Below are 27,368 nucleotides of genomic sequence, written 5' to 3'. Positions count from 1 at the left end.
GGGTGAGTGGTCACGCGAAGGCCTTGGCCTTTGGGATGATCTGACACAAAAACAGCAAGGAAAGACACTTTGGTCAATCTACTCTAGTCGATCTGGATTGACCAATCCAGTCGACCAGAGTTGTTGTACTGTGTAATTCGCATTCCAGGAGTGTGGGGTCCACTGTCATGCATCGGGGATCCCTTCGCCATGTCGCAAATACCTAGTAGAGGTGTTCCCCTAGAAATGTGACTAAACAAGGCCTGCGTAGCAACCCGTGTATACGAAATCGGGCAAATAAACAGTTTTTGGACAAATAAACTATAGCCAAATAGACCCTAAGTCCTTTTTATAAAACCAAGCTAATTTTTTAAAGTCCATTTCACTATTGAAATCGTTGGAGAAGAGAAGAGAAAGGAAGGGAAAGAAGGAGAAGAAGAAGAAAGAAGAGGGGCTTGGATGCCAAATTCTGTTTTGAGGTAAGAACCTCATCTCTCTCTCTCTCTCTCTTCCATGGTTTGTAATTTCCTTTAGCAAACCCCTGCTAATCCAGCCTTATAATCTCTACAGCTTAATTCAAGTGGTCTAAGTGTAAGATTCGTCTCAAATTCAAGGTAAACACTACCCTAATCAAATTCTCTACCTTTGAATTCTTTCATAGACTTAGGACCATGTGCAATTCTGATCTAAGCTAGGGCTTATTACATTTAATTGCCATAAATGTTAAGTTATTCAATTTAAAAGCCTAATTCCATGCATGCATGTGGTTTAGTCTTGAATTGGGGTTATTGGAACCCAATTCCTTTATGCATGTTCAATCCAAACCCAAGAACCTAGGCCTCATTCTGTTTCTAATCTAATTAATATGGCATCTTTCATCTTAATTGTTGAATTAAGGTTTTAGAAAACAAATTCCAGCCATGCATGGTTGTCTTTGTGAAATTGAAACCCAAACCCCATGCATGATTCAATCCTATGGATAGATCATCAATCCCCTCTTCTAGACCTAGAATTAGGTTGTAAATGCTTAATTTCAACTTTAATTTTCATCCCTGAAGTTAATTAGATGGAACCTTGCAAAATTTCCTAGAAACCTTTCAGATTTTCGTGTTGTGCATGGTCTGGTCGATCCGCTCTGGTCGATCTGGATGGACCAATCCAATTGACCACTGGTCCTTGAAGCCAGAAATGGGTTTGAGACCCTGGAAATTGTCTCTAAGGACAGTTAGGATAAAAGCACATAAATACCCCATGATCCCTTCAGCCTTGTTGCAATCTGTGTGACGGGTTAATCCACTCTGGTCGACCCAAATGGGCCAGCCCAATCAACCAGAGTTGGTCCTTAGAGCCAAAACATGATCTGATCATTTAGAAGACCCTTATTACTGTTCCCAAGGCAAATGGGGTGGAACCAAATGGAAACCCCTAAAACAATTCTTCATTTTTGTTGCAACTACCAAGATTGGTTAATCCACTATGGTCGATCTGGATCAACTAGTGTGTACGTTATCAGCCTGTTTTGGGTTTGGGGCCTGACTAGGGTTATGAGAAAGTTCTACCCTAGGTTAAGATTGGGTCATCTCAACTTGTATGTGTCTAATATGTCATGATAAAAAAAAAAAAACTCGATTCCATGCATGCATGATAAATCCCAACTCAAATTGATTTTTTTTTTGTGTGAAATCTTCTATTCTGGCAGATTGACCCTTGCTTAGTTAAAATGACATAACTTCATCATCCGCACTTCAATTGCATTGATTATTAAATTTTTAGAAAATAGACTCACAGGGCTTTCATTTGTATAGAAATAGGATATGTCCAATTCTATCTCTAAGTGAGCTAAAATTTCAGTTCAAGTTGCTGTCAAAAATTGAATTCTTCTATTCTGGCCGTTTGACCCCTGTTTAATAAACATTAGGCAAAAGTTTTCATGCACGATCGTGCATGTGCACAACCTACATTAAATTCAGTCAGATTGACATAAATGCCAATTTGAAATGACATAAAAACCCTTGCAACCCTTGTTTGATGGAGTTGATGGAAGAATCTCCCATGTAGGAATACCTTTCTCTAAACATTATATAACCCCATCATCCGAATCTCATTTGCTTTAATTTCACTTTTGTTAGAAACTAGACTCATAGAGCTTCATTTTGTTAGAAGAAACCATTGTCCAATTATGCCTCTAAGTAAGATGAAATTTCACTTCAATCTAAGCAAAAACCTCTGTTTTCCCTTTGAAATTCTGTTGTTGCTGTCTCTAGTCGCTCCACTCTGGTTGATCCGGATCAACCAGAGACAGCATCTAGTGCTGTTGTCAAGCCCGTTTTGAATTTGAAACCTATTCTAGCCAAAACCTAAGTACACCCTTGGATCCTTCCACCACTCAAATCCTATTTAACACTTACTAGTGATTTAATTAACATAGGTCATACCCCCGTGTGCAACGAAGCATATCGAAATCCAACTGGAACCTGACAAGCAAGTGAACAACCAAGACCTAGCCAGGTTGAGTTGAGGTATGCCATTCATGTAGGTGTAATACTACTGTTGTGTATGTTGTCATAGTTGTATATATATCACATCATTTTAAATTCTTGTTTAGTGTTTTTTTTTTTATGAAAGTGTAATCACACAAACCGCACACCAATCCCAAAAGGTTAACCAAATTCTTGTTTTGTTATTATGGAATTTGAATGGAAATTGTTGAGATACTGTATTATGTTGGCCGGAATGCATGCATATGAAATTGATACAATAGATGTCATAGTCGGCTTGGAAATGAGGAGGATGGTCGCCCGTAGTTATGGGATGTGGATAGCACCATTCAACTCATACGATGTCATATAGAAAGCATGTGGTTAAGATTATCATCACATGTACCACGAAACTTTGCCAATAGGGGTTAAGGTGTTAGATAACACAATTGTGCGAGGTCAATGCCATAGAGAGGCATTGGTCGGTTAATAGACTCATCGGGTCATTAGGACAGGTGGGGTCACTTGTCCCATCAGTCAATAGGATTGGTGGTAGCACAGTGGTAATATAAAAGGCTAGTCGGACTAACCTTGGGAAGGGATGCCGGAGCCAACTGGTCTTCCCAACAACTCAATGGGTATATCGCAGGAAGGGGTTAGAAGCCCGCACCAGGGATATATGTATTGGGGATTGTAGTAATACTTACTTACTTAGTGAATTAATTTTGTTAGTAGGTGAACTAGAGAATAAAATCTGATCTCATGCATATAGAATCATTATGTTGCATCTGCATGCATGACTTATTATTCACTCATTGGGCTCGGTGGAGATTACCCCGTGGAATCTTTCTTTTTAGATGACCTTGTAGGTGGAGAAATCCCTATGCGGAAGGATGATGTTCTACCAAAAGATGATACCGACTGTATCTATGCGGAGATGGAGCCCGAGGGACATGATCCCTCTTATGGATGTGATTACATGAAAAAAATACATCTTTCATGTACCCCCAAAAAACAGCTGTATTAATGTTTTATTTTTTATTTTTTGGGCTAAAATACTACTCATGTAATAAAATCCAGCTTCTATAATATGATAAGAATAAGAATTTTTTTTTGGTACTAAAAATTAATAAATTTGAGAACAGGATTGATAATTATTTTAATACAAAAAAAAAATCCATTTATTTCATGGAGAGCATCAATACAGAGTGATAACCCGCACTTAGCCACAGATGGTTGGTGAGGTGTTTAATCCCACTTGATTTTCCGTCCCTCAGGTCCCACTTCTTTTGTTGTCCAAGGACAGCCACATAACCAGATTTCGATGTTGCCTTTCATGGACAATCCTATCAATTCGTGGTCCTAAATAAAAGAAAGAAAGGTGAAGGCCTGAGGGGTCGGAATATGTCATCCAACGTTACCAAAACAAACAAAAAAAAGAACATAGACACGCCCCAGCACTAAAGATGAAGATTACTTTGTGCTGAACCGGCCTAGAATTTGTAGTCAGAATCAACCTTACCCCGGTAATTGATTTAGTCAACTAAACCGTCCCAACCCATTCAAAACCTGCCTTATAAAAGCAGGTTAATTAATCAACTCTTTTAAAGAAAGCCCTATGTATAACAGTGTCGGTTTGGTTCGGTTCATCCACATTCCGGCCGGGTAATTTATTTGATGGGGTGACCGGTTTGGTCTCAGAGCAATGGTTGGAACTTAATCGTTTCCTCCATATATGATGTATGAGCTATTCTTCCATATTCTATTGCCTTCAGTCGCAACAAGAGATGTCTAATTTTGTTGCAATGGTTAGTGCACCAAGGCCAATTGAGCTTACTACCTCAACCCATCTCCTTATTTCTTTGCTCTCTTCTCCTCTTTGTGTTCTTGTGCAGAAAAAATAGAGTAGGAACCAACCTACCACCTTCCCCATGGAAGCTCCCAATAATAGGGAACCTCCATCAATTAGGTCCCTTGCCACACCACGCACTCCACTCCTTGGCTCAACGCCATGGTCCTCTCATGCTTCTGCACTTTGGTAACAAACCAACTCTCGTGGTTTCATCACCTGATGCACCTCGTGAAATCCTGCAAACCCATGATGTAATCTTCTCGAACAGACCCGATTCAAGTTTTGCTAGGCAACTATTGTACAATCACAAGGACATTGTCTTCGCACCTTACGGGGAGTATTGGAGACAAGTTCGCAGAATTTTTGTTCTCCAGCTTCTAAGTACGAAGAGGGTTCAATCACTCCAGCAAGTGAGGGAAGAAGAGGTGAAAGAGATGATGGAAAACATCCAAAGGTCTTGCTCAAATTTACCTTCATTCTCAGCTTTGGTGGATTTAAGTGAGGTGCTCATGTCTCTAACAAATGATATAACAAGTCGAGTGGCTCTAGGGAAGAAGTATGGTGGGGAAGAGGGTAGTGGAAGAAGACTCAGAAAGATGTTTACTGAATTAGGGTATCTGCTTGGAATTTTTAATGTAGGTGACTTCATACCTTGGCTTGGTTGGGTGAATTATGTAATTGGGTTGGAGGAGAGGGTGGAGAAAAATTTTGCAGAGATAGATTCTTTTATCGATGAAGTAATTGAAGACCACATCCATGGAAAGAGAAGGGAATATGTTGGAAATTATGATGCAGATGGTGGTGGCAAAGACTTCGTGGACTTCCTTCTTCGGATGCAACAGGATAAGAGTGCTGAAATCACCCTTGGGATAGAACACATCAAAGCCATAGTACTGGTAAGTCCAATATTTTTAGAGAAAAATCTCATTTTGTTAGGTAGTTTATATGTTCAAGGAATCCAAGATTATGTCCTTTTATGGGGACAAAATGAAGGGATGAAAGTTGAATTCATTCCCAATTTCGTGTTGTGAATATGAGATTCAAACCTAGCTACCCCTCATATCCTCCGCAACACCAATCTAGAGCATTACCAAACCATTCGGTTTTTTTATTGGGTAATTTACACATAGCACTCCTGAGGTTTAACGAAAGTATAATTATTTCCCCAGTTTTGGATAATTCTGCGTATCCCCCTGATGTTCACAAATGTCAACACATACATCCATTCCGTCAGTTTATCACTAACAACGTCAAAAGCATAGGGTGAAATGATAAAATTGCCCTTGCAAAGAAAAAAATAAAAAACAAAAAAAAACCCTGCAACTCATCTTCCCCAAATCGATTGGGGAAGATGAGTTGCAGGTATCCTTGTCCGATATAACACGTAAGGGTTCTGCAATTCTCAAAGTTCAAATTAAACTCCGCCATTAATTTATACAAAGAACAAGAAAAAATGAGTGAGTACTGCATTAGTAAACGGAATTAGGAAATTTGAAACCATAAATTTATTAATGAACGAATGAGTTAATGACTAAAACCTGAATCTTCACATCATAGGAAATGAAAACAAAAAGATCAATCTAACCTGTAAAAATCGACCGATTTGAGCTTGTTAGTGGAAATCATGGTTACAAATTCAGCTACAAGGAGAATATCTTTCAAAATTAATACTAAGGGCGAAATCTTCACTCTTCAGGGTGCGCATCATCTATCCTCGTAGTCATCATCTCCACAAATCCCCAGTAAGGTCTGCTCTTCTTGCCCGGATCTGGAAGGCTTTATCTATCCATCACTATGAACCTCAACAACGATTCCTTCTCTATATTCACTTCCAAAAATTGCCAAATAAGTTCAATATTATCAGACCCTGAAAACTCCAGAAGATTTAGATTTTAGTGGAAACTTAGAAGTTACTACCTGGCTGCCATGGCCACCTTCGCTGCTTTTCTGACTAGAACCACTCGCACCTTCGCTAGCTTCTTTCTTTGGTCCTTCCTTACCAGAAACTGGAGATTGCTTCTCTTCCACTGCCTTCTCGCCGGGATCCAGCCGAAGAACGACGTACAACCTTTGTACATCGTCGGATCTGTAAGCTTCTTCTTTGTCTACCTTTGGTCTGTAAAAAAAGAATATTCCCCTCTTTCTTGCACCTCTCAAAACCTAATCCCTATATTAGCCTTCAGAAACTTGAAGAATTCAACATATGGAACAGGAACAAAAAGGGAAAAAAAGAATCCAAACTTTACAAGAGGGAGAGAGAGAGAGAGACAGAGAGAGAAAGCGATCCCTGCAACTCATCTTCCCCGAATCGATTGGGGAAGATGAGTTGTAGGGGTTTGTTTCTTTTTTTTCTTGTAAGGGCAATTTTATCAGTTAAACTTAAACCTATATTTTTAACGTTGTTAGTCATAAACTAACGAAATGGGGGGCATGTGTTAACTTTTGTGAACCTTCTAGCGGTACATAAATTATCCAAAACTAGAGGATATAATTATACTTTCGTTAAACCTCGGGGATGGTATGTGTAAATTACCATTTTTCTTTTTTGATCCATGTTATCAATTAGTTGGACCCATCTAAATATGAAAGATTTTGATTTGTCCGCATAATCAAACATGGTCGGGTGCATACTTCTGACGCATGGCATATTCGATTGAGAGTCCAGTGAATCTTTACCTATGTGAATTGACAGTCCGCTTCACTTACACCTCTTAGGCGACACATGGATTCCATTCATTGATTCTACTCATTCTTTCACCCATTGGGGTAATCGACTATCTCTCCTTTCCCTCCTCTCTCTCCTCTCTTAGTGTTTAGCAAATTTTTTTATTATTTTTTAAGGCAAAAGGTTTCGTACACGATCATACATGGCGCACGATCTTATCTACAATCGGTAGATGGGGATGAGGGGTCGTGTCCTGTACACAATCATCCCCATCCAACGGATGAAAACAAGACCGTGCATCATGCATGGCCATGTATGAAAACTCTCTCCCTTTTAATTTTTTATTTAACATTCATTTCATTTTAATTTGGAAATAGTATTAGGTAGCAACCTTTACTAGGTTGAAATAGGGGCCAATCGATTTTATGCATTAATAAAAACGACACATGATTGGCATCGCATTTTGAACACATAACTTTGGGTCTCAATTCTACAGAAAATGAAAGCGTCTAGTGAGATGTTATCTTACACTTCCACCCAAAAACATAAAATGGTAAATACTTTTGTCTAACTTTCGTTCAATAGATAATTACACTCTAAACAAAATTGTAAAATGTAAAGCATAACCTAACATAGGATAGGGCTGTGCCCGAGGCCTCAACACTGGCCTGGTCCAGTCCTGACCCAGTGCCTGAAAATTTCAACCCTAACCCGCCCTTAGGGTTGAAAAATTCAGCTCGGGCCATATTTGGGCTCAGGTTGGGTCAAGGCGGGCTTGATCAATACCAATACATAGTGATAAAAATTAAAAAATGAAAGAGAGTTTTCTATTGAGGAGTGTAGCTCCCACATCAACACCCATGTGTCTGTCTCTCTCCTCCTCCCTGTAAAATATCCACCCTACCCCTCATGGATTGAACCAAATTGTAGGCATTGAGTGGCTCTCATACAGGTGTAGGAGCTGTGCTCTCAGACAAAGAACACTTTTCCTTAAAAAATAATAAAATATGGGGAAAAAGAACGTTGCTTGGTTGCATAGTTTTTGTGCCAAGGCACAGGAGCATTCAAATTTACCATCCCACCCCTATGAAATAAAAAATCCATCCATGTTGATGTCCTTACACAAGCTCTCATTGGCCCTCATGCTGGTGCAGGGGCTACACGACCAAGCAACGATCTCTTACCCTTAAATATTAATAAAAAATTGTATTGTCACTAGATAGCGGCATGATGCTATGGCACTACGACGCTACAGTGCTTTAATCGTAACAAGTATCAATTTGTATCGACGTATCCAAAAAATTCACCGAAGAGATGATTCTACAATAGAGTTTTAACCATTCTTGACACACCCCCAAGTCTCCATCCTTTAACCTACTCTCTTCCCATTGATCTCCCCGTCCTGCAACTGAAATAAAAGAGGTGAAACTTGAACCAAAGAGAGGGCTGAGTTTCGGGTCATTTTTTGAAGTAGTTTACCTGGTTTTGATTCATATGAAGGTATGATATAGACAATCTAAACCGTGGGATAGGTGAGACGCCCATTAAATCAGCATTAATGGTGCCCTTGTATTGGTTCTTTTAACATTTCTTGTCACTTAGCAAATTCTATTTGGCTTACTTAACCTTTGGATGCAACTCATATGAATGGATTTCGTTACAATTTTGTTTCATATTCTGTAATAGAAACGTTACTATTTATTTTCAATGTCTTTATCAAATCTTGTAGGGCATGTTTTCTGCTGGAACTGAAACCTCTCATTCACTCCTAGAATCGACAATGGCAAGGCTTTTAAAGCATCCAGAATTCATGGAAGAAATCCAAAAGGAGGTAAGAGCGGTTGCATTTGCAGCAGGTAGAGAAAATATTAAAGAGGATGACATAGAACAAATGCACTATTTGAAAGCAGTGATCAAGGAGACGCTACGCCTGCATCCTCCAATCCCTCTATTTCAACATGAATCAACTGAAGAAGCCAAATTAAAAGGGTATGACATTCCAGCTAAGACAACAGTGATCATCAATGCCTGGGCAATTGGAAGGGATCCTACATCATGGATTGACCCAGAAGAGTTTAAACCAAAGAGGTTCTTTAACGATGCTAGTTCTATTGACTTCAAAGGCCGTGATTTCCAATTGATCCCATTTGGGGCTGGTAGAAGAGGATGCCCTGGAACCCATTTCGCCATTGCTGTCGTTGAACTTGCATTAGCCAATCTTCTGCACAAATTTGATTGGGCATTGCCTAATGGAGCACATGGAGAGGCTTTAGATATTACAGAAGCTCCTGGAATTTCAAGCCACCTGAAATCTCCTCTTCTTGCTGTTGCAACTCCTCACTACTAATGGTGAGAAGTATCTAAAATTTCTATGTAAACTACTCCATGTAACTCATTAGTGATCACATCAGCACATAGTCATGTGTGACTTCTTATTGTAAGATTTCCTCTTAGGTGGGCTTGCATAGTCCAATATTTGGTTTCTAAAATCGGTTTAGAGGTGTTGACTAAGGGTGGAGTGAGCTAGATCTAATATTTGTAAGTGATCATTAGTGTAGTATTGGATCATATTAAGCACACCTTAATGGTATGAAATGCAATGTTTTGTGTGGATCTAAAGCATCATTCTTTTAATGGGAAAGGTAGCCCCAATTTTATTATAGGATTGGTCTCTGTTCTCACTCATATAAATAGCTCACTCTGGCCCATTAAGTGTTGAGCATAAGGAACCTAAGGGTGTGTTGAGAAGAGGGTAGACAAAGCCAACACAAGAGATGGAACAGTGATAAGAACCTACTCAAGAGGAGCCATTCCACTTCAACCATGGATCCTTTACAAAAAGATTTCTAAGGCGCAAGTTAGAGTTTCCATTTCTCAAGATAAAAAACTCCTCAAGAGATTCAAACCAAAGTTGACATGGTCCTCGAACTATCAAAAGCATTAATAATTTTGGCGGCGGTGGTTGTCACTTCAAATAAATGATAGAGGGTCATTATATTTGTAATGTCACTGTAGGAAAGTCGGGCATTAACTATAGAGAAATATCTTTTGTTTGTCCAAAGCTCTATCTCCCATGACTTTGTAATTCAACTTTCAAAGAAAAGGATTAGGCATACAATGACAAACTGAAGTGCCACGGCAGTGAAGTCAGGCATTACCTCTAGGATCCAAATCCTCGGACCATATTGCTCGTATTACCACGACAGGGAAGCCGGGCATTATCTGCCGAGGATCCTAATCCTCGGACCATATAGCTCTTAATGCCACAGCAGTGAATCCGGGCATTACCTGTCTAGGATCCAAATCCTTGGACCATATTTCTCGTATTGCCACGGCAGGGAAGCCGAGCATTACCTACCTAGGATCCTAATCCTCGGACCATATAGCTCGTAATGCCACGACAATAAAGATGGGTGTTACCTACCAAGGATTCAAATCCCCAGACCATTTTGCTCGTAATGCCATGTCAATGAAGCCGGCACTACCTACCAAGGATCTAAATCCTCAGATCATATTACTCGTAATGCCCAACTTCACACCTATCGAGGATCCTAATCCTCAGACCATTTTTCTCGTAATATCACAACAAGTCAGGCATTACCTATCAAAGATCCGAATCATGATTATGCTTGTATACTACAATTTGACACTTTGATAATAGAGAAATATCTTTCATTGTCTAAATGTTTCGTCTTGCATAGCATTCTCGGTGAACTTTTCTCACCAAGTGTTCGGTTCCAAAGGGCACGTTCCAAATAAAATTTCTTTATTTTACTCCCTTATCCCTCCCCCTCTTTTATGGTAAAGGAAGTGGGGGGCATCTGTTATATATAAAATATACATATACACGTGGCAGGGCAACATGAAAGCTCTGACAATTAGGTGGGGCCCTTTGAGTCCCATATCACTTAATGTACTTAAGATATTAAGCCTTTTATTCACTTCCAACCAAGTGAGTCACTTTAACCGACCCAACCCTGTGGGGCAATAACAACTCACCATCCACCCAAGTGGGTTCAAACCAACCCGAGGTATAAAAGGAACACTGATGGACAGGGGTACGATCAGTCGGTTAATAGCCGACTGCTCTACCATTGAGCTACTGAGGAACAACGGGAGATTAGATCTCATAGAGTTCAATTCCCGTTCTCAACCCAGGACCAATATGAATCTGAAGCTTCCTTTTCATGGAGATGGGGCGGTCATTTCACACTCCCATGAGTCTAGGCGCAAGGGCTATTGGCCTAGTAAGCGATGTTTTTCCCTGAAAAAATATATCTTTCATGTACCCAAAAAAAAAACTTGTACCAATGTTTTATTTTTTATTTTTTGGACTAAAATTCTACTCATGTATTAAAATCCAACTTCTACGATACGATAAGAATTTTTTTGGTACAAAAAATTTAAAAAATTTGAAAACAATATTTATAATTATTTGGGTAAATTACACATCACCCCCTAGTTTTCAAATGAAACTCAAATCATCCCTTAGTTTTTGAAAATACTCAAATCACCTCTTGTAATAGACCCTACTATGAAAAATTAGTCCCTACCGTTAGTCTTATGCTGTTAAGTGATGATGTCAGCCAGTTAAATAAATTTAAATCCTTAAACTACCCTTGATCAATGTTGATTTATGATTTTACCCTTGTAAAGGAGGAAAGAGATGAAAAGTGAAAATGAAAAGTCAAATTTAAAAAGTTAAAATTTTAGATTAAATTTGTCTTTTTATTTTTTTTATTTTATTTAAGTTAACTCCATTACTGTAGAGAGGGGGCGGATGAGTATTTTCAAAAGCCAAGGGTGATTTGAGTTTTGTTTGAAAACCAAGGGGTGATGTGTAATTTACCTTAATTATTTTAATACAAAAAATTTCAAGAAAAATATTAATTTATTTCATAAAAAAGAAAAAGCCCTATGCTATTTTTCATGGAGAGCGTCAATGCAAGAATGATACGCCACTTAGCCACAGATGGTTGGTCAGAACTCAGAAGTGTTTAATCCCACTTAATTTTCCGTCCTTCAGATACCACTTCTTTTGTTCTTTGATCTGAGGGTCTCCAAGGAGAGCCACATAACCAGACTTTGATGTTGCCTTTCAAGGACAAGCCTATCTATTCGTGAGGGCCTGAGGGGTCGGAATATGTGATCTAAGAAATAGACACTCCCCAGCACTGAAGATTAAGATTACTTTGTGCTGAACCGGCCTAGAATTTGTAGTCAGAATCAACCTTACCCGGGTAATTGATTTGGTCAACTAAACCGTTCCAACCCAATCAAAATCTGCATTATAAAACCAGGTTAATTAATCAACTCTTTTAAAGAAAGCCCTATGTATAACAGTGTCGGTTTGGTTTGGTTCATCCACATTCCAGCCGGGTAATTTATTCGGCGGGGTGACCGGTTTGGTCTCAGAGCAATGGTTGGAACTTAATCGTTTCCTCTATATATGATGTATGAGCTATTCTTCCATATTCTATTGCATTCAGTCGCAACAAGAGATGTCTAATATGTTGCAATGGTTAGTGAACCAAGAAGGCCAATTGAGCTTACTACTTCAACCCTTCTCCTTATTTCTTTGCTCTCTTCTCCTCTTTTGTGTTCTTGTGCAGAAATAATAGAGTAGGAACCAAGGAGGGAACCAACCTTCCACCTTCCCCATGGAAGTTCCCAATAATAGGGAACCTCCATCAATTAGCTAGGTCCCTTGCCACACCACGCACTACACTCCTTGGCTCAACGCCATGGTCCTCTCATGCTTCTGCACTTCGGTAGCAAACCCACTCTCGTGGTTTCATCACCTGATGTAGCTCATGAAATCTTGAAAACCCACGATCTAATCTTCTCGAGCAGACCCGATTTGAGTTTTGCTAGGCGACTATTGTACAATCACAAGGACGTTGCCTTCGCACCTTACGGGGGAGTATTGGAGACAAGTTCGCAGAATTTGTGTTCACCAGCTTCTAAGTATGAAGAGGGTTCAATCGCTCCAGCCAGTGAGGGAAGAAGAGGTGAAAGGGATGATGGAAAACATCAAAAGGTCTTGCTCAAATTCACCTTCATTCTCAACTTTGGTGGATTTAAGTGAGGTGCTCATGTCTCTAACAAATGATATACTATGTAGAGTGGCTCTAGGGAAGAAATATGGTGGGGAAGAGGGTAGAGGAAGGAGGTTTGGAAAGATGATTATTGAATTAGGGTATCTGCTTGGAATTTGTAATGTAGGTGACTTCATACCTTGGCTTGGTTGGGTGAATTATGTAATTGGGTTGGAGGAGAGGGTGGAGAAAAATATTGCAGAGAGATTCTTTTCTCGATGAAGTAATTGAAGACCACATCCATGGAAAGAGAAGGGAATATGTTGGAAATTATGATGTAGATGGTGGTGGTAAAGACTTCGTAGACTTCCTTCTTCAGATGCAATAGAATAAGAGTGCTGAAATCACCCATGGGATTGAACACATCAAAGCCATAGTACTGGTAAGTCCAATATTTTTAGAGAAAAATCTCATTTGGTTAGGTAGTTTATATGTCCAAGGAATCCAAGATTATGTCCTTTAAGCTGCAATTGTTTCAGGGCAGAGTTTGGCATTCCAGATTTAGATGGAGCAGTGTCTATGGGGGCAAAATGAAGGGATGAAAGTTGAACTCATTCCCAATTTCTTGTTGTGAATATGAGATTTGATAACGCACAACCTCAACGGTCATCTAAGGATTTCAAAGAGGAGTCTTCAAACACCAAAACTCTTCAAACGTCTCTCTCCTAGTTTGTAGATAACAAACTCATGTATATCTCTATCTCTTGTAACAGTCACAAAGACGTTCAAATTGTTCTATAAATACAAACACCCAACACCACCAGAGAAGGTGTGAGGGACAACTCAAATCCTATCGTTTTCAAACTCTATCATGGTATCAGCCTGCTAGTTGCTTAGCACACGATCCTCCCTTCTTTCTCTCCTTTCAAATTTAAAAAAAAAAAGAGAGAGTCGTCATGGCCACTTCGTCTTCGTTGGCTTCCTCTGCTTCGTCTTCCCTAACCTCTCTCTCTCCATCAACTCCTTTTGGTTTTGGAGGAAATATCTCTCATATTCTCCAGATCAAGCTTGATAAGAATAATTATCTGTTGTGGCGAGCTCAATTCTTACCTCTCTTTCGGCTCCATGGTTATCTCAAATACGTTGATGGAACGTATCCATGCCCACCCACCACTATCCTGGCAGCGCCGACTGCCGCTGCCGACACTACCATTGCTGCCTCCACAACCGTGGCCAATCTAGAATATGTGACATGGCAGCAACAAGACCAAATGCTCCTCTGTTGCCTCATTTCTACTCTCACCGAATCAGTCTTCTCTTTGGTGGTTGGTTTGAACACCTCTCATGAGGTTTGGAATGCTCTTGAGAAGCATTTTGCATCCCAATCACAAGCTCGGGTCATGCAACTTGAATTCCAACTTCGATCCATGAAGAAAGGAACATCTACTGTTGCTGAATATGTTCAACAGGCCAAAACGTTGGCTGCTCATCTTGCTGCCGCGGCACACCCAGTTCCTGATTATCAAATGGTGCTCAGTATATTAAACGGCCTAGGTCCTGAATATGATGGGTTCGTAACGTCGATCACTTCAAGACTTGAACCCCTGCCGTTGGATGATTTCCTTGGCATTCTCAACAACCAAGAAGTTGTCTTGCAAAGTCGCGCAACTGAAGTAGTTCCAACAGCACCTAGTGCCAATGTTGCTGTAAAAGAGAATAATACAACTCCTTCTTCCTCCTACAGAGGACGAGGACGCAGCCGTGGAAGAGGCCGTGGTTGGTTCTACTATGATCACATGGAAAGTCGGCCCACAGTGCACTGCCAAGTGTGTAATAAACCTGGTCATACAGCGCTTCGATGCTATCAAAGGTTCAATCCAAATATCAGACAACAGAATCAACCTACTGCTATGTATGCTGCTTCACCAACTGTTGCACCTGATGCCGCCTGGTATCCAGATTCTGGCGCTACACATCATCTCACATCTGACCTGGCCAATCTCTCCAGCCCTTCCACCTATAATGGCACCGATCAAGTCCGGGTAGCAAATGGTTCAGGTTTGCCTATTTCTCATGTCGGTTCCTCTACTTTGCGCACTCCTTTATCTTCCTTTGCACTCAAAAATGTTTTTCATGTTCCAAATATACAGAAAAATCTACTCTCTGTGTCTCAATTTACCAAAGATAATGACTGTATATTTGAGTTTCACCCTAATTTTTGTTGTGTAAAGGATCGATAATCGGGGAACCTCCTCATGCGCGGCCAGAGTAAGAATGGTCTCTACCTTCTCAATGGTGCAACTGCTTCAAATAAATCAGCTTTCTCTGCTGTTCGATCGTCTATTTCAAGTCCTTCCAATTCCACCACTGGCTATGTTGGTGTAAGAGTTCCTACAATAGTATGGCATGATCGTTTTGGGCACCCTGCTCAACGTATAGTGTCCTCAATTATCTCAAAGCATGCCTTACCTATGGACTCTTCTTCTTTCTCTTCTAAGTTTTGTGAACCTTGCCAGTTGAGCAAGTCTAGTCGTTTGCCTTTCAGTAATTCATTTTCTCGTTGTAATGCACCATTGGAATTAATTTATTCAGATTTATGGGGTCCATCTCCACTGCCTTCTCTCACTGGTTTTAAATATTATATCTCTTTTGTGGATGATTATAGCCGTTACACATGGTTGTTCCCACTAACTGCCAAATCAGAAGCTCTCTCTACTTTTCTTATTTTTAAAGCACAGGTGGAGAACTATTTTGGAGTTAAAATCAAAAGCTTTCAGTCCGATGGTGGAGGTGAATTCAGGAAATTCAAAGATTATTTGGCAGCAAATGGCATTTTGCATCGATATTCTTGTCCACACACACAAGAACAGAATGGAATTGTTGAAAGAAAGCATAGGCACATTGTTGATTCTGGACTTGCGCTCTTGACAAGAGCCAATATTCCCAAAACCTATTGGGATCATGCGTTTAGCACGGTAGTTTATTTACTCAATAGAATGCCCACACCAGTATTGAAGAATATTTCTCCATATGAGAAACTCTTTAAGAAGGCACCAGATTATAGCATTATGCGGGTTTTTGGATCTGCGTGTTACCCTTGGCTACGCCCATATCAACAGCACAAGTTGGATAATCGATCGTTGCCATGTGTGTTCCTTGGTTATTCCACTCAACACAAGGGATATAAGTGCCTTCATCGTCCCACAGACCGCATATACATTTCGCGCCATGTGGTGTTTAATGAGAACAAGTACCCATTTGTGGATCCTTTACCTGTACAAAATTTCGTTCCCAAGTCATATCTACCCGTCATTTTACCATTACCCATACCCAATGTGACTCAGGGGGTGCAAACAAGAATCAATGCACCAATTTTACCTAACCCAGCCCCTACCACCATACCACCATCAATCCAATCAACTCAATCGCCAATTGTTCCCTCCCCACCACCACCTCAAGTTGAACCCCCTACCTCCATAATAGGTCCACCATCACCACCACTTGGAAACATTCCACCCAATCAGCCCAATCCTATCTCCACTCATCCGATGCAAACTCGGTCCAAAAATAATATTAGAAAACCGAGAGCCTTCAACTCTGATTTACAAACCATCTGTCAACCCACATCACCCAATACCGCACCCTCTGAACCGTCATGTTTCACCACAGCCAATAAGGATCCGCAATGGCGAGAAGCCATGGCCGCAGAATTCAATGCATTGGTCAGAAATGGGACGTGGGAGCTAGTACCATATCAACCTTCAATGAATGTAGTTGGGTGCAAGTGGATTTATAGGGTCAAGACCAAGTCTGATGGTACTATTGACCGATACAAAGCACGTTTGGTTGCTAAAGGTTTCACTCAAGAGCCTGGCTTTGACTACGATGAGACATTCATCCCGTGGTTAAACCCACTACGATACGCCTTGTTCTCTCCCTTGCGTCACATACGCTTGGGGCATTCGGCAATTAGATGTTCGAATGCCTTTTTAAATGGCAACCTAACTAGCGAGAAGGTGTTTATGGTACAACCACAAGGGTTCGTTGATAGCAGACACCCTAATCATGTTTGTTACTTGCGCAAGGCGCTATATGGGCTTAAACAGGCACCTAGGGCCTGGTATCATCGCTTAAGCACATATCTTATGTCCATTGGCTTTAAAGCATCACAGGCCGACTCATCACTATTTGTTCAACGAGCGGCAAGACACCTACTCTTGGTACTCGTCTATGTTGACGATATAATAGTCACAGGCACCGATTCCGTTAGCATCTCTTCTCTCATTTCGAAATTGGGGGTTGAATTTGCTATCAAAGATCTTGGACGGTTGAATTATTTTCTTGGCATTGAAGCAAGTCACTCTAGCACTGGGGTTCACTTGACCCAAGAAAAGTATGCCACAGACTTGCTCAACCGAACCAGCATGATGGACTCGAAGCCATGCTCTACGCCTATGGCTCCGTCAGGTTCGAAGCTCACGAAGGACACAGGGTCTGAATTCTCTGATGCAACCCTATACAGAAGCACGGTTGGTGCCCTGCAATACCTTACCTTGACACGGCCAGACCTGTCATTTTCAGTCAACAAAGTGTGCCAATTTATGCATAGTCCAACAACGGACCATTGGATGGCAGACAAACGTATTCTTCAGTATATCAAAGGCACAATCAATTATGGACTCTCACTTAGAGCCGTTCCACAGATGGACATCACTGCATACACTGATGCTGACTGGGCAGGGTGTCCCGATGATCACAGATCTACCAGTGGTTTCTGTGTCTATTTTGGTCCAAATCTGATTTCATGGAGTTCCAAAAAGCAACCGACTGTTGCACGCTCCAGCACTGAGTCCGAATACAAGGGTATTGCAAATGCGGCTTCTGAACTGATATGGATACAATTCCTTCTTCGTGATATGGGCTATACGCTACCAAATCCACCGTTAATTTGGTGCGACAATATTGGAGCGACCTATTTAGCTGCCAATCCGGTTCTTCATGCCCGGACAAAACACGTCGAAATCGATTATCATTTCGTTCGTGATCAAGTCTCCAAAAAGTCACTAGATGTTCGGTACCTGTGCGCCCAAGATCAAACGGCTGATATAATGACGAAGCCATTATCACATTCAAGGTTCAGATTTCTCAGGGACAAGCTTACTGTTCAAGAGTCCCAGTTGCGCTTGAGGGGGTGTGATAACGCACAACCTCAACGGTCATCTAAGGATTTCAAAGAGGAGTCTTCAAACACCAAAACTCTTCAAACGTCTCTCTCCTAGTTTGTAGATAACAAACTCATGTATATCTCTATCTCTTGTAACAGTCACAAAGACGTTCAAATTGTTCTATAAATACAAACACCCAACACCACCAGAGAAGGTGTGAGGGACAACTCAAATCCTATCGTTTTCAAACTCTATCAAGATTCAAACCTAGCTACCCCTCATATCCTCCACAACACCAAATCTAGAGCATTAGCAAACCATTCTTTTTTTTTTGGGTAATTTACACATATCACTCCTGAGGTTTAACGAAAGTATAATTATTTCCTCAGTTTTGGATAATTCTGCGTACCCCCCTGATGTTCACAAATGTCAACACATACACCCATTCCGTCAGTTTATCACTAACAACGTCAAAAGCATGGGGTGAAATGATAAAATTGCCTTTGCAAAGAAAAAAATAAAAAACAAAAAAAAACCCTGCAACTCATCTTCCCCAAATCGATTGGGGAAGATGAGTTGCAGGTATCCTTGTCCTATATAACACGTAAGGGTTCGGCAATTCTCAAAGTTCAAAATTAAACTCCACCATTAATTTATACAAAGAACAAGAAAAAATGAGTGAGTACTGCATTAGTAGACGGAATTAGGAAATTTGAAACCATAAATTTGTTAATGAACGAATGAGTTAATGACTAAAACCTGAATCTTCACATCACAGGAAATGAAAACAAAATAAAATCAATCTAACCTGTAAAAATCGACCGGTTTGAGCTTGTTAGTGGAGATCATGGCTGCAGATTCAGCATCAGAGAGAATATCTTTCAAAATTAACACTAAGGGCGAAATCTTCACTCTTCAGGGTGCACATCATCTATCCACGTAGTCACCATCTCCACAAATCCCCAGTAAGGCCTGCTCTTCTTGCCCGGATCTGGAAGGCTTTATCTACCCATCACTATGAACTTCAACAAGGGTTCCTTCTCTATATTCACTTCCTTCAAATTGCCAAATAAGTTCAATATTATCAGACCCTGAAAACTCCAGAAGATTTAGATTTTGGTGGAAACTTAGAAGTTACTACCTGGCTGCCATGGCCACCTTCGCTGCTTTTCTGACTGGAACCACTCGCACCTTCGCCAGCTTCTTTCTTCGATCCTTCCTTACCAGAAACTGGAGATTGCTTCTCTTCCACCGCCCTCTCACCGGATTCCGGCCGAAGAACGACGTACAACCTTTATACATCGTCGGATCTGTGAGCTTCTTCTTTGTCCACCTTTGGCCTGTAAAAGAAAAATATTTCCCCTCTTTCCTGCACCTCTCAAAACCCAAAGTTCACAAGAGGGAGAGAGAGAGAGAGAAAGGCACACCTGCAACTCATCTTCCCCAATCGATTTGGGGAAGATGAGTTGCAGGGTTTTTTTATTTTATTTTATTTTTTTCTTGCAAGGATAATTTTATCAGTTTACCCCATGTTTTTAAATGATTGGTCATAAACTAACAAAGTGGGGGCATATGTTAACTTTTGTGAACCTCAAGGGTACACAGAATTATCCAAAACTAAGAGGTATAATTAAACTTTGGTTATACCTCAGGAGTAGTATGTGTAAATTATCCTCTCTTTATTCTGGTCCTTGTTATCAATTAGTTGGACCCATCTAAATCTGAAAGATTTTGATTTGTCCACATTATCAAACATGGTCAGGTGCCTACTTTTGACACATTGCATATTGGATTGAGAGTCCAATGAATCTTTACCTAAGTGAACTGAGAGTCCGCTTCACTTACACCTCTTAGGTGGCACTTGGATTCCACTCATTCTTTCACCCATTGTGGTAATCAACTATCTCTCCTTTCCCTCTTCTCTCTCCTCTCTTAGTGTTTATCAAATTTTTTTATTATTTTTTAAAGCAAAAGATTTCGTACATGCCCGTGCATGGTGCACGATCATGTCTACAACCGGTGGATGGGGATGAGGGTTCGTGTCCTGTACACGATCATCCCCATCCAACGGATGAAAACACGGCCATGCATCATGCATGGCCGTGTATGAAAGCTCTCCCCCTTTTAATTTTTTATTTAACATTCATTTCATTTTAATCCAGCAATAGTTTTAGGTGGCAACCTTGACTAGGCTGAAACCCTGACCCTGATTTTATGCATTAAAGAAAGAGACACATGATTGGCATTGCATTTTAATTGAACACGTAACTTTGGGTCACAATTTTACAGAAAATGAAAGCGTCTAGTGAGATGTTATCTTACACTTCCACCCAAAAAACATAAAATGTTAAATACTTTTGTCCAACTTTCGTTCAATAGATAATTAAACTCTAAACAAAATTTTAAACGGTAAAACATAACCTAACATAGGGTTGGGCTGAGCTCGAGGCCTCAACCCTGGCCCGGTCCAATCTTAACCCAGTGCGTGAAAATTTCAACCTTAACTCGCCCTCAGGGTTAAAAAACTCAGCTCAGACCGTATTTGGGCTCAGGTTGGGTCAGGGCGGGCTCGATCAATACCAATCCATATTGATAAAAATTAAAAAATGGAAGAGAGTTTTTTATCGGGGAATGTAGCTCCCGCACCAACACCCATATGGCTGTCTCTCTCCTCCTCCGTGTAAAATATCCACCCTACCTCTCATGGATTGAACCAAATTGTAGGCATTGAGTGGCTCTCATACAGGTGTAGGAGCTGTGCTCTCAGACAAAGAACACTTTTCCTTAAAAAAATAAGAAAGTATAGGGAAAAAGAACGTTGCTTGGTTGCATAGTTTTTGTGCCAAGGCATAGGAGCATGCAAATTTATCATCCCGCCCCTATGAAATAAAAAAAAATCCATCCATATTGATGCCCTTACACAAGCTCTCATTGGCCCTCGTGCTGGTGCAGAGGCTACACGACCAAATAGCGATCTCTTACCCTTAAAAATTAGTAAAATATGGTATTGTCACTAGATAGCAGCATGGTGCTATGGCACTACGACGCTATAGTGCTTTAGTCGTAACAAGTATCAATTTATATCGACGTATCCAAAAAATTCACAGAAGAGATGAATCTATAATACAGAGTTTTAACCATTCTTGACACACTCCCCAAGTCTCCATCCTTTAACCTACTCTCTTCCCATTGATCTCCCCGTCCTGCAACGGAAATAAAAGAGGTGAAACTTGAAACAATGAGAGGAATGAGTTTTGGGTTTTACCTCCTTGGCTTCTTCAATTTCTTTCTCTTTCAAACTTCATACATCACTGGAAAATTCGGGGTCGATGGAATTGAAGGTGTCATTTTCAGCTAGCATAATGGTGTCATTTTCTGAAGTAGTTTACAAGTGGTTGGTGAGGTGTTTAATCCCACTTGATTTTCCGTCCTTCAGAGACCACTTTTTTTTGTGCGTTCTCCAAGGACAGCCACATAACCAAATTTCGATGTTGCCTTTCAAGGACAATCCTATCGATTCGTGGTCCTAAATAAAAGAAAAAAAAAGTGAAGGCCTGAGGGCGGTCGGAATATGTCATCCAACATTACCAAAACGAAAAAAAACAAAAAAACACAAAAAAAAGAATATGTAATCCAAAAAAATAGATACGCCCCAGCACTACAGATGAAGATTACTTTGTGTTGAACCGGCCTAGAATTTGTAGTCAAAATCAACCTTATCCGGACAATTGATTTGATCAACTAAACCGTTCCAACCCATTCAAAACCTGCCTTATAAAAGCAGGCTAATTAATCAACTCTTTTAAAGAAAGCCCTATGTATAACAGTGTCGGTTTGGTTTGGTTCGGTTCATCTACATTCCAGCCGGGTAATTTATTCGGTGGGATGACCGGTTTGGTCTCAGAGCAATGGTTGGAACTTAATCGTTTCCTCCATATATGATGTATGAGCTATTCTTCCATATTCTATTGCATTCAGTCGCAACAAGAGATGTCTAATATGTTGCAATGCTTAGTGCACCAAGGCCAATTGAGCTTACTACTTCAACTCTTCTCCTTATTTCTTTGCTCTCTTCTCCTCTTTGTGTTCTTGTGCAGAAATAATAGAGTAGGAACCAAGGAGGGAACCAACCTACCACCTTCCACATGGAAGCTCCCAAAAATAGGGAACCTCCATCAATTAGGTCCCTTGCCACACCGCGGACTCCACTCCATGGCTCAACGCCATGGTCCTCTCATGCTTCTGCACTTCGGTAACAAACCAACTCTCGAGGTTTCATCACCTGAAGCAGCTCGTGAAATCCTGAAAACCCATGATCTAATCTTCTCGAGCAGACCCGTTTCGAGTTTTGCTAGGCGACTATTGTACAATCACAGGGACATTGTCTTCTCACCTTACGGGGAGTATTAGAGACAAGTTTGCAGAATTTGTGTTCGCCATCTTCTAAGTACGAAGAGGGTTCAATCGCTCCAGCCAGTGAGGGAAGAAGAGATGAAAGAGATGATGGAAAACATCAAAAGGTCTTGCTCAAATTCACCTTCATTCTCAGCTTTGGTGGATTTAAGTGAGGTGCTCATGTCTCTAACAAATGATATAATATATAGAGTGGCTCTAGGGAAGAAGTATGGTGGGGAAGAGGGTAGTGGAAGGAGGTTTAGAAAGATGATGATTGAATTAGGGTATCTGCTTGGAGTTTTTAATGTAGGGGACTTCATACCTTGGCTTTCTTGGGTGAATTATGTAATTGGGTTAGAGGAGAGGGTGGAGAAACTTTTTGCAGAGATAGATTCTTTTCTCGATGAAGTAATTGAAGACCACATCCATGGAAACAGAAGGGAATATGTTGGGAATTATGATGCAGATAGTGGTGGTCAAGACTTCGTGGATTTCCTTCTTCGGATACAACAGGATAAGAGTGCTGAAATCACCCTTGGGAGAGAACACATCAAAGCCATAGTATTGGTAAGTAAAATATTTTTAGAGAAAATCTCATTTGGTTGTGTAGTATGTCCAAAGAATCCAAGATTATGTCCTTTAAGCTGCAATTGGTTCAGGAATTGAAGTACCTGCAGGTTTTGATTCATGTGAAGGTATGATATAGAAAATCTAAACCGTGGGATAGGTGATACGCCCAAATGTTGCCCTTGTTAAGGCCGGTTTCGGTTTGGGTTGAGTTGTTTTCGGTGTAGGAATGGTAAATCCAAAACCAAACCAATAAAGAAAGTTCAATTTCAGTTTGGTTTGAGGTTAATCAGTTTCTTGTAACGGTTTGTTATCCAGTCGGTTTCTGTTTTGGCCCGGTTTGGGTTCGGTTTCACATTCATATTTATACAAAAACTATGAAAAATATGATTTTTCAATGGGTTTCAGGTTGTTATCGGTTTCTTATCGGATAGATCGGTTTGCTTTTGGTTTCGATCCAGATTTTTAGCCGGTTTTGGGTTTTTTTTTTCGGTTTTTGGTGTGATTCAGTTCAACTTTGGGATTATAATACCACAATCCGAAACATGTCCAATAAGACATCGGTGCGATTCGGTTCAGACCATTTTGGTTAGGTTCAGGCCAATTTGCCCGATTCGGTCTCAATTTTGACACCCATACTTTTCTTCATGGGTTCATTAGTTGTGGATCTGGACTCAGGAACTGAAATAGTTGAATCTATCTCTGTAAACTATTCTGTTTCATGGAGAGAGATAATCTGTTATACAAGGCAAAGACTGTAAGACTAATCTATAACACAGTAATAAGAAAATACCTGTTAGCAGTACCGAGACATGAACCATAGAGGAGAACTCCAAACGGCACAAATAGGAACAAGCATGAACAGGGTGAGTTGAGTCGTATCTGACAAATACTCTCCTTAAGGTTTTAGATGTGATGCCCCCACTTCTGCAACGGGGTTGACCTTGCACCTAGCCCTCCAAGATGAAACAATTCCTAAAAAGAGTTGCTCAAATGCAAAACTTCCCACACCCCAACCTCAGCCTAGGCCACGGCCACGGCCTGGCCCGGCTCGGCGTGCAATTCAAAAGCACCCCAAAGACCCCCACACACTAAAGAGAAGGATGACTACCTCTCCAAAAGGCTCACACCTTAAGAAACCAACCATATATATATACCACTCAAGTTACTTTTCCACAATCAATGTGAGACTATTCTTGAACTCCATATTACCTCTTGCACACAAAAGTGCACAACAAATTCAAACCAAAAAATGGAGGGAAGGTAAAAAGGAGGGAATGAACAAAAGACACTTTTTGAAACTTTGACTCTAAAAGCACTTTTAGAAATAATAATACAAGATGATCTAATTTCTTTAGAGACAACGTTATATTGTATGAATTTACTATGAATAGTGGGCTTGAAATTTGATGGATTGATATTGAATATACATGTGCACCAAACTCGGAAGCCAAATGAACAGTCAATTATGTTATGGAAGCAGTAATAGCACCACCACCTTCTACTTAACCCTTGGATGCAACTCATATGAATGGATTCTGTTACAATTTAATTTCATATTCTGGAAATGTTCCTATTTATTTTCAATGTCTTATCATATCTTGTAGGATATGTTTGCTGCTGGAACTGATACCTCGCATTCACTCCTAGAATGGACAATGGCAAGGCTTTTAAAGCATTCAGAAGTCAAGGAAGAAGTCCAAAAGGAGGTAAGAGGGGTTGCATTTGCAACAGGTAGAGAAAATATTAAAGAGGATGACATAGAACAAATGCACTATTTGAAAGCTGTGATCAAGGAAACACTACGCATGCATCCTCCAATACCTCTATTGGTTCCACATGAATCAACTGAAGAAGCCAAAATAAAAGGGTATGACATTCCGGCAAAGACAACAGTGATCATCAACGCCTGGGCAATTGGAAGGGATCTCGCATCATGGGATGACCCAGAAGAGTTTAAACCAAAGAGGTTCTTTAATGATGTAGTTCTATTGACTTCAAAGGCCATGATTTCCAATTGATCCCGTTTGGGGCTGGTAGAAGGGGATGCCCTGGAACCCATTTCGCCAGTGCTGTCGATGAACTTGCATTAGCCAATCTTCTGCACAAATTTGATTGGGCATTGCCTAATGGAGCAAATGGAGAGGCTTTAGATATTACGGAAGCTCCTGGAATTTCAAGCCACCTGAAATCTCCTCTTCTTGCTATTGCAACTCCTCACTACTAATAGTGAGAAGGAACTAAAATATCTATCAAAACTATTCCAGATATGTAACTCAGGTGGTGACCTCATCAGCACATAGTAATGTGTGACTTCTTATTATAAGATTCCTCTTAGGTGGGCTTGCATAGTCCAATATTTGGTTTCTAAAATCAGTTTAGAGGTGTTGATTAAGGGTGGAGTGAGCTAGATCTAATATTTGTAAGTGATCATTAGTGTAATATTGGATCATATTAAACACATCTTAATGGTATGAAATGCAACGTTATGTATGGATCTAAAACATCATTCCTTTAATAGAAAATGAAGCCCCAATTTTATTATATATAGGATTGGTCCATGCCCTCACTCATATAAATAACTCACTTTGACCCATTAAGTGTTGAGCATAAGGAACCTAAGGGTGTGTTGAGAAGAGGGTAGACAAAACCAACACAAGAGATGGAACATGATGGGAACCAACTCAAGAGGAGTCATTCCACTTCAACCATGGATCTAAGTATAGCTTCTAAGCCTTTTTGTTCTTGTGGATCTATGCCCATTGATCTCCATGTTTCGATTCCGCATTTAATTCAATCTTTCAATGGTATCAAAGCTGGAACGGTAGCATCAATAGGATACAATAGATATTTTTTAAACTGTTTTTTGCTTGGATGACTGCACAAAAGAATTGCAATGGCCATGGTTGTTACTGCCCCTGTGCAAACCAGCCCTATGTGATTGCAACCATGCCTGCGTTTTCTAATGGACCCTATTTGGTATAAGAATGACAAATTATTTGTTGTTCAATGGTCTGGAGCACTGCCAAGTGTTCACTAGATGACCTTGACCATTCAACGGACTGTTTGATAGTCGAAATCATCCCTTTTGATCACCTATAATGGGGTTTTTCAAGGCTATGTATCAGTTTTTCAGTTGAAGGGGTTTTAGCCTTTGTTTCTTTGTTGAAACACTGGCATAATGATCGCCAGATTTTGTTCTCTCTTCAACGGGAGTTTTATTTGGAGCTAGATGCAGCTCCGTTTAGCCGCCATCTACGATGGATAAATTTTGTGAAATCCTAAACGTTGTCTCTTGATTCATAGTCATCATTGTTTTTCACTGGCATCTAAGGTCGGGGTTATAATCGCCAGAGGACGGTGATCGTTTATCGTGTTTTCTGAGGCCGCCGCAAGATGTGACTGTAGACACTGAATTTTTGCCACCGCCCTTGGCAATGACGACAATAAGACACGGATGGAAAACATCGTGCCCATACCCCCTGAGAAGCCCAAAAGAAGCCAAAACTAGCCCAAATAAGCCCATGGAGCACGGTGTCATGGTAATTCACCATGGCACTGTGAAAGTTAGTCCACGTCGTCATGGTGATTTTACCACAGCACCGTGAAAAAGGACAAACGTCACCCGGGTGATGTCATCCACTGCGCCGTGGAAAAATCTTCTACTGCGCTGTGATCCGTGGGGTATCCCTATAAATAGGAGGGCCCCCTACCTCTATTTTCATGGATTATAAGGCAAAGGGGACCCTCTAAATTGGTTGTCCACACCCTTTTACCCCTTTTCGACCTTTTTTGAGTGATGGTGAGCCGTTTATCCTAGTAAATGGATAGATCCTCCGATAATCCCACTTGAGCAATGAGTGCTTCCTTCCCAAACTAGTCGTTAGTCCGTCCACATACGGGTAACGGGAATCATTTTTCATAACCGTTATTCTGTTTGTATATAGATAACGAAGAACATCTCCATCAAGCCAGAATTCTGTCCAAAGAATCGGCGATGATACGCCCATCCATCTTTGCCTGAGACAAGGGACCTCTGATATTCAAGGAATTTTCATGTGAAGGTACAATCATTATATTTTCATCATTGCAGTGTAGTTTTCTATGTTTTCTTATTTTAGTGTATATATTGTAAATAGAATGCATCCAGTACAGCCATCTTAAGCATACTTTACGAGGAGAGAATATTTGACATTCAGCATGTAGAATAGAAAGACCGATTCAATCGGG

General features: G+C 40.5%; 1 protein-coding gene, 1 long non-coding RNA gene and 1 pseudogene across 3 annotated transcripts; 2 read left to right on the top strand and 1 right to left on the bottom strand.

Moving 5' to 3' along the window:
- Nucleotides 1-4,452: 4,452 nt before the first annotated feature.
- On the top strand, nucleotides 4,453-23,143 carry LOC122640956 (cytochrome P450 736A117-like). 2 transcript variants are annotated; one of them, XM_043834255.1, is made up of 3 exons: nucleotides 4,453-5,204; nucleotides 8,703-9,329; nucleotides 23,134-23,143. In XM_043834255.1, exons 1-2 carry the CDS (start codon nucleotides 4,479-4,481, stop codon nucleotides 9,318-9,320), a joined length of 1,344 nt encoding a protein of 447 aa, XP_043690190.1. In that variant the 5' UTR covers nucleotides 4,453-4,478; the 3' UTR covers nucleotides 9,321-9,329; nucleotides 23,134-23,143. The 2 variants fall into 2 exon arrangements, with proteins under 2 accessions (XP_043690190.1, XP_043690189.1); XM_043834254.1 differs by lacking the exon at nucleotides 23,134-23,143 and having other exon boundaries at nucleotides 8,703-9,346.
- Nucleotides 9,143-27,325, bottom strand: LOC122640957. Its single transcript, XR_006329789.1, has 5 exons — nucleotides 27,314-27,325; nucleotides 14,861-14,864; nucleotides 12,807-12,809; nucleotides 12,004-12,008; nucleotides 9,143-9,219 (listed from the first exon to the last, which is right to left on the bottom strand). It is a non-coding gene; the product is annotated as an uncharacterized LOC122640957 (long non-coding RNA).
- LOC122640955 lies at nucleotides 22,160-25,439 on the top strand (annotated as a pseudogene).
- Nucleotides 27,326-27,368: the final 43 nt, after the last annotated feature.

The sequence above is a fragment of the Telopea speciosissima genome, chromosome 9, assembly GCF_018873765.1.
Source record: "Telopea speciosissima isolate NSW1024214 ecotype Mountain lineage chromosome 9, Tspe_v1, whole genome shotgun sequence".
Classification (NCBI taxonomy): domain Eukaryota; kingdom Viridiplantae; phylum Streptophyta; class Magnoliopsida; order Proteales; family Proteaceae; genus Telopea; species Telopea speciosissima.
The sequence above is the reverse complement of the archived record's forward strand: the minus strand, read 5'-3'. Positions and strand labels throughout refer to the sequence as shown.

Bases quoted from the DNA above. Each gene is read 5' to 3' on its own strand.
- LOC122640956 (XM_043834255.1), top strand. From the start codon at position 4,479: ATGCTTCTGCACTTTGGTAACAAACCAACTCTCGTGGTTTCATCACCT. The intron at 5,205-8,702 runs GTAAGTCCAATA...CAAATCTTGTAG, and splicing joins ACATCAAAGCCATAGTACTG to GGCATGTTTTCTGCTGGAAC.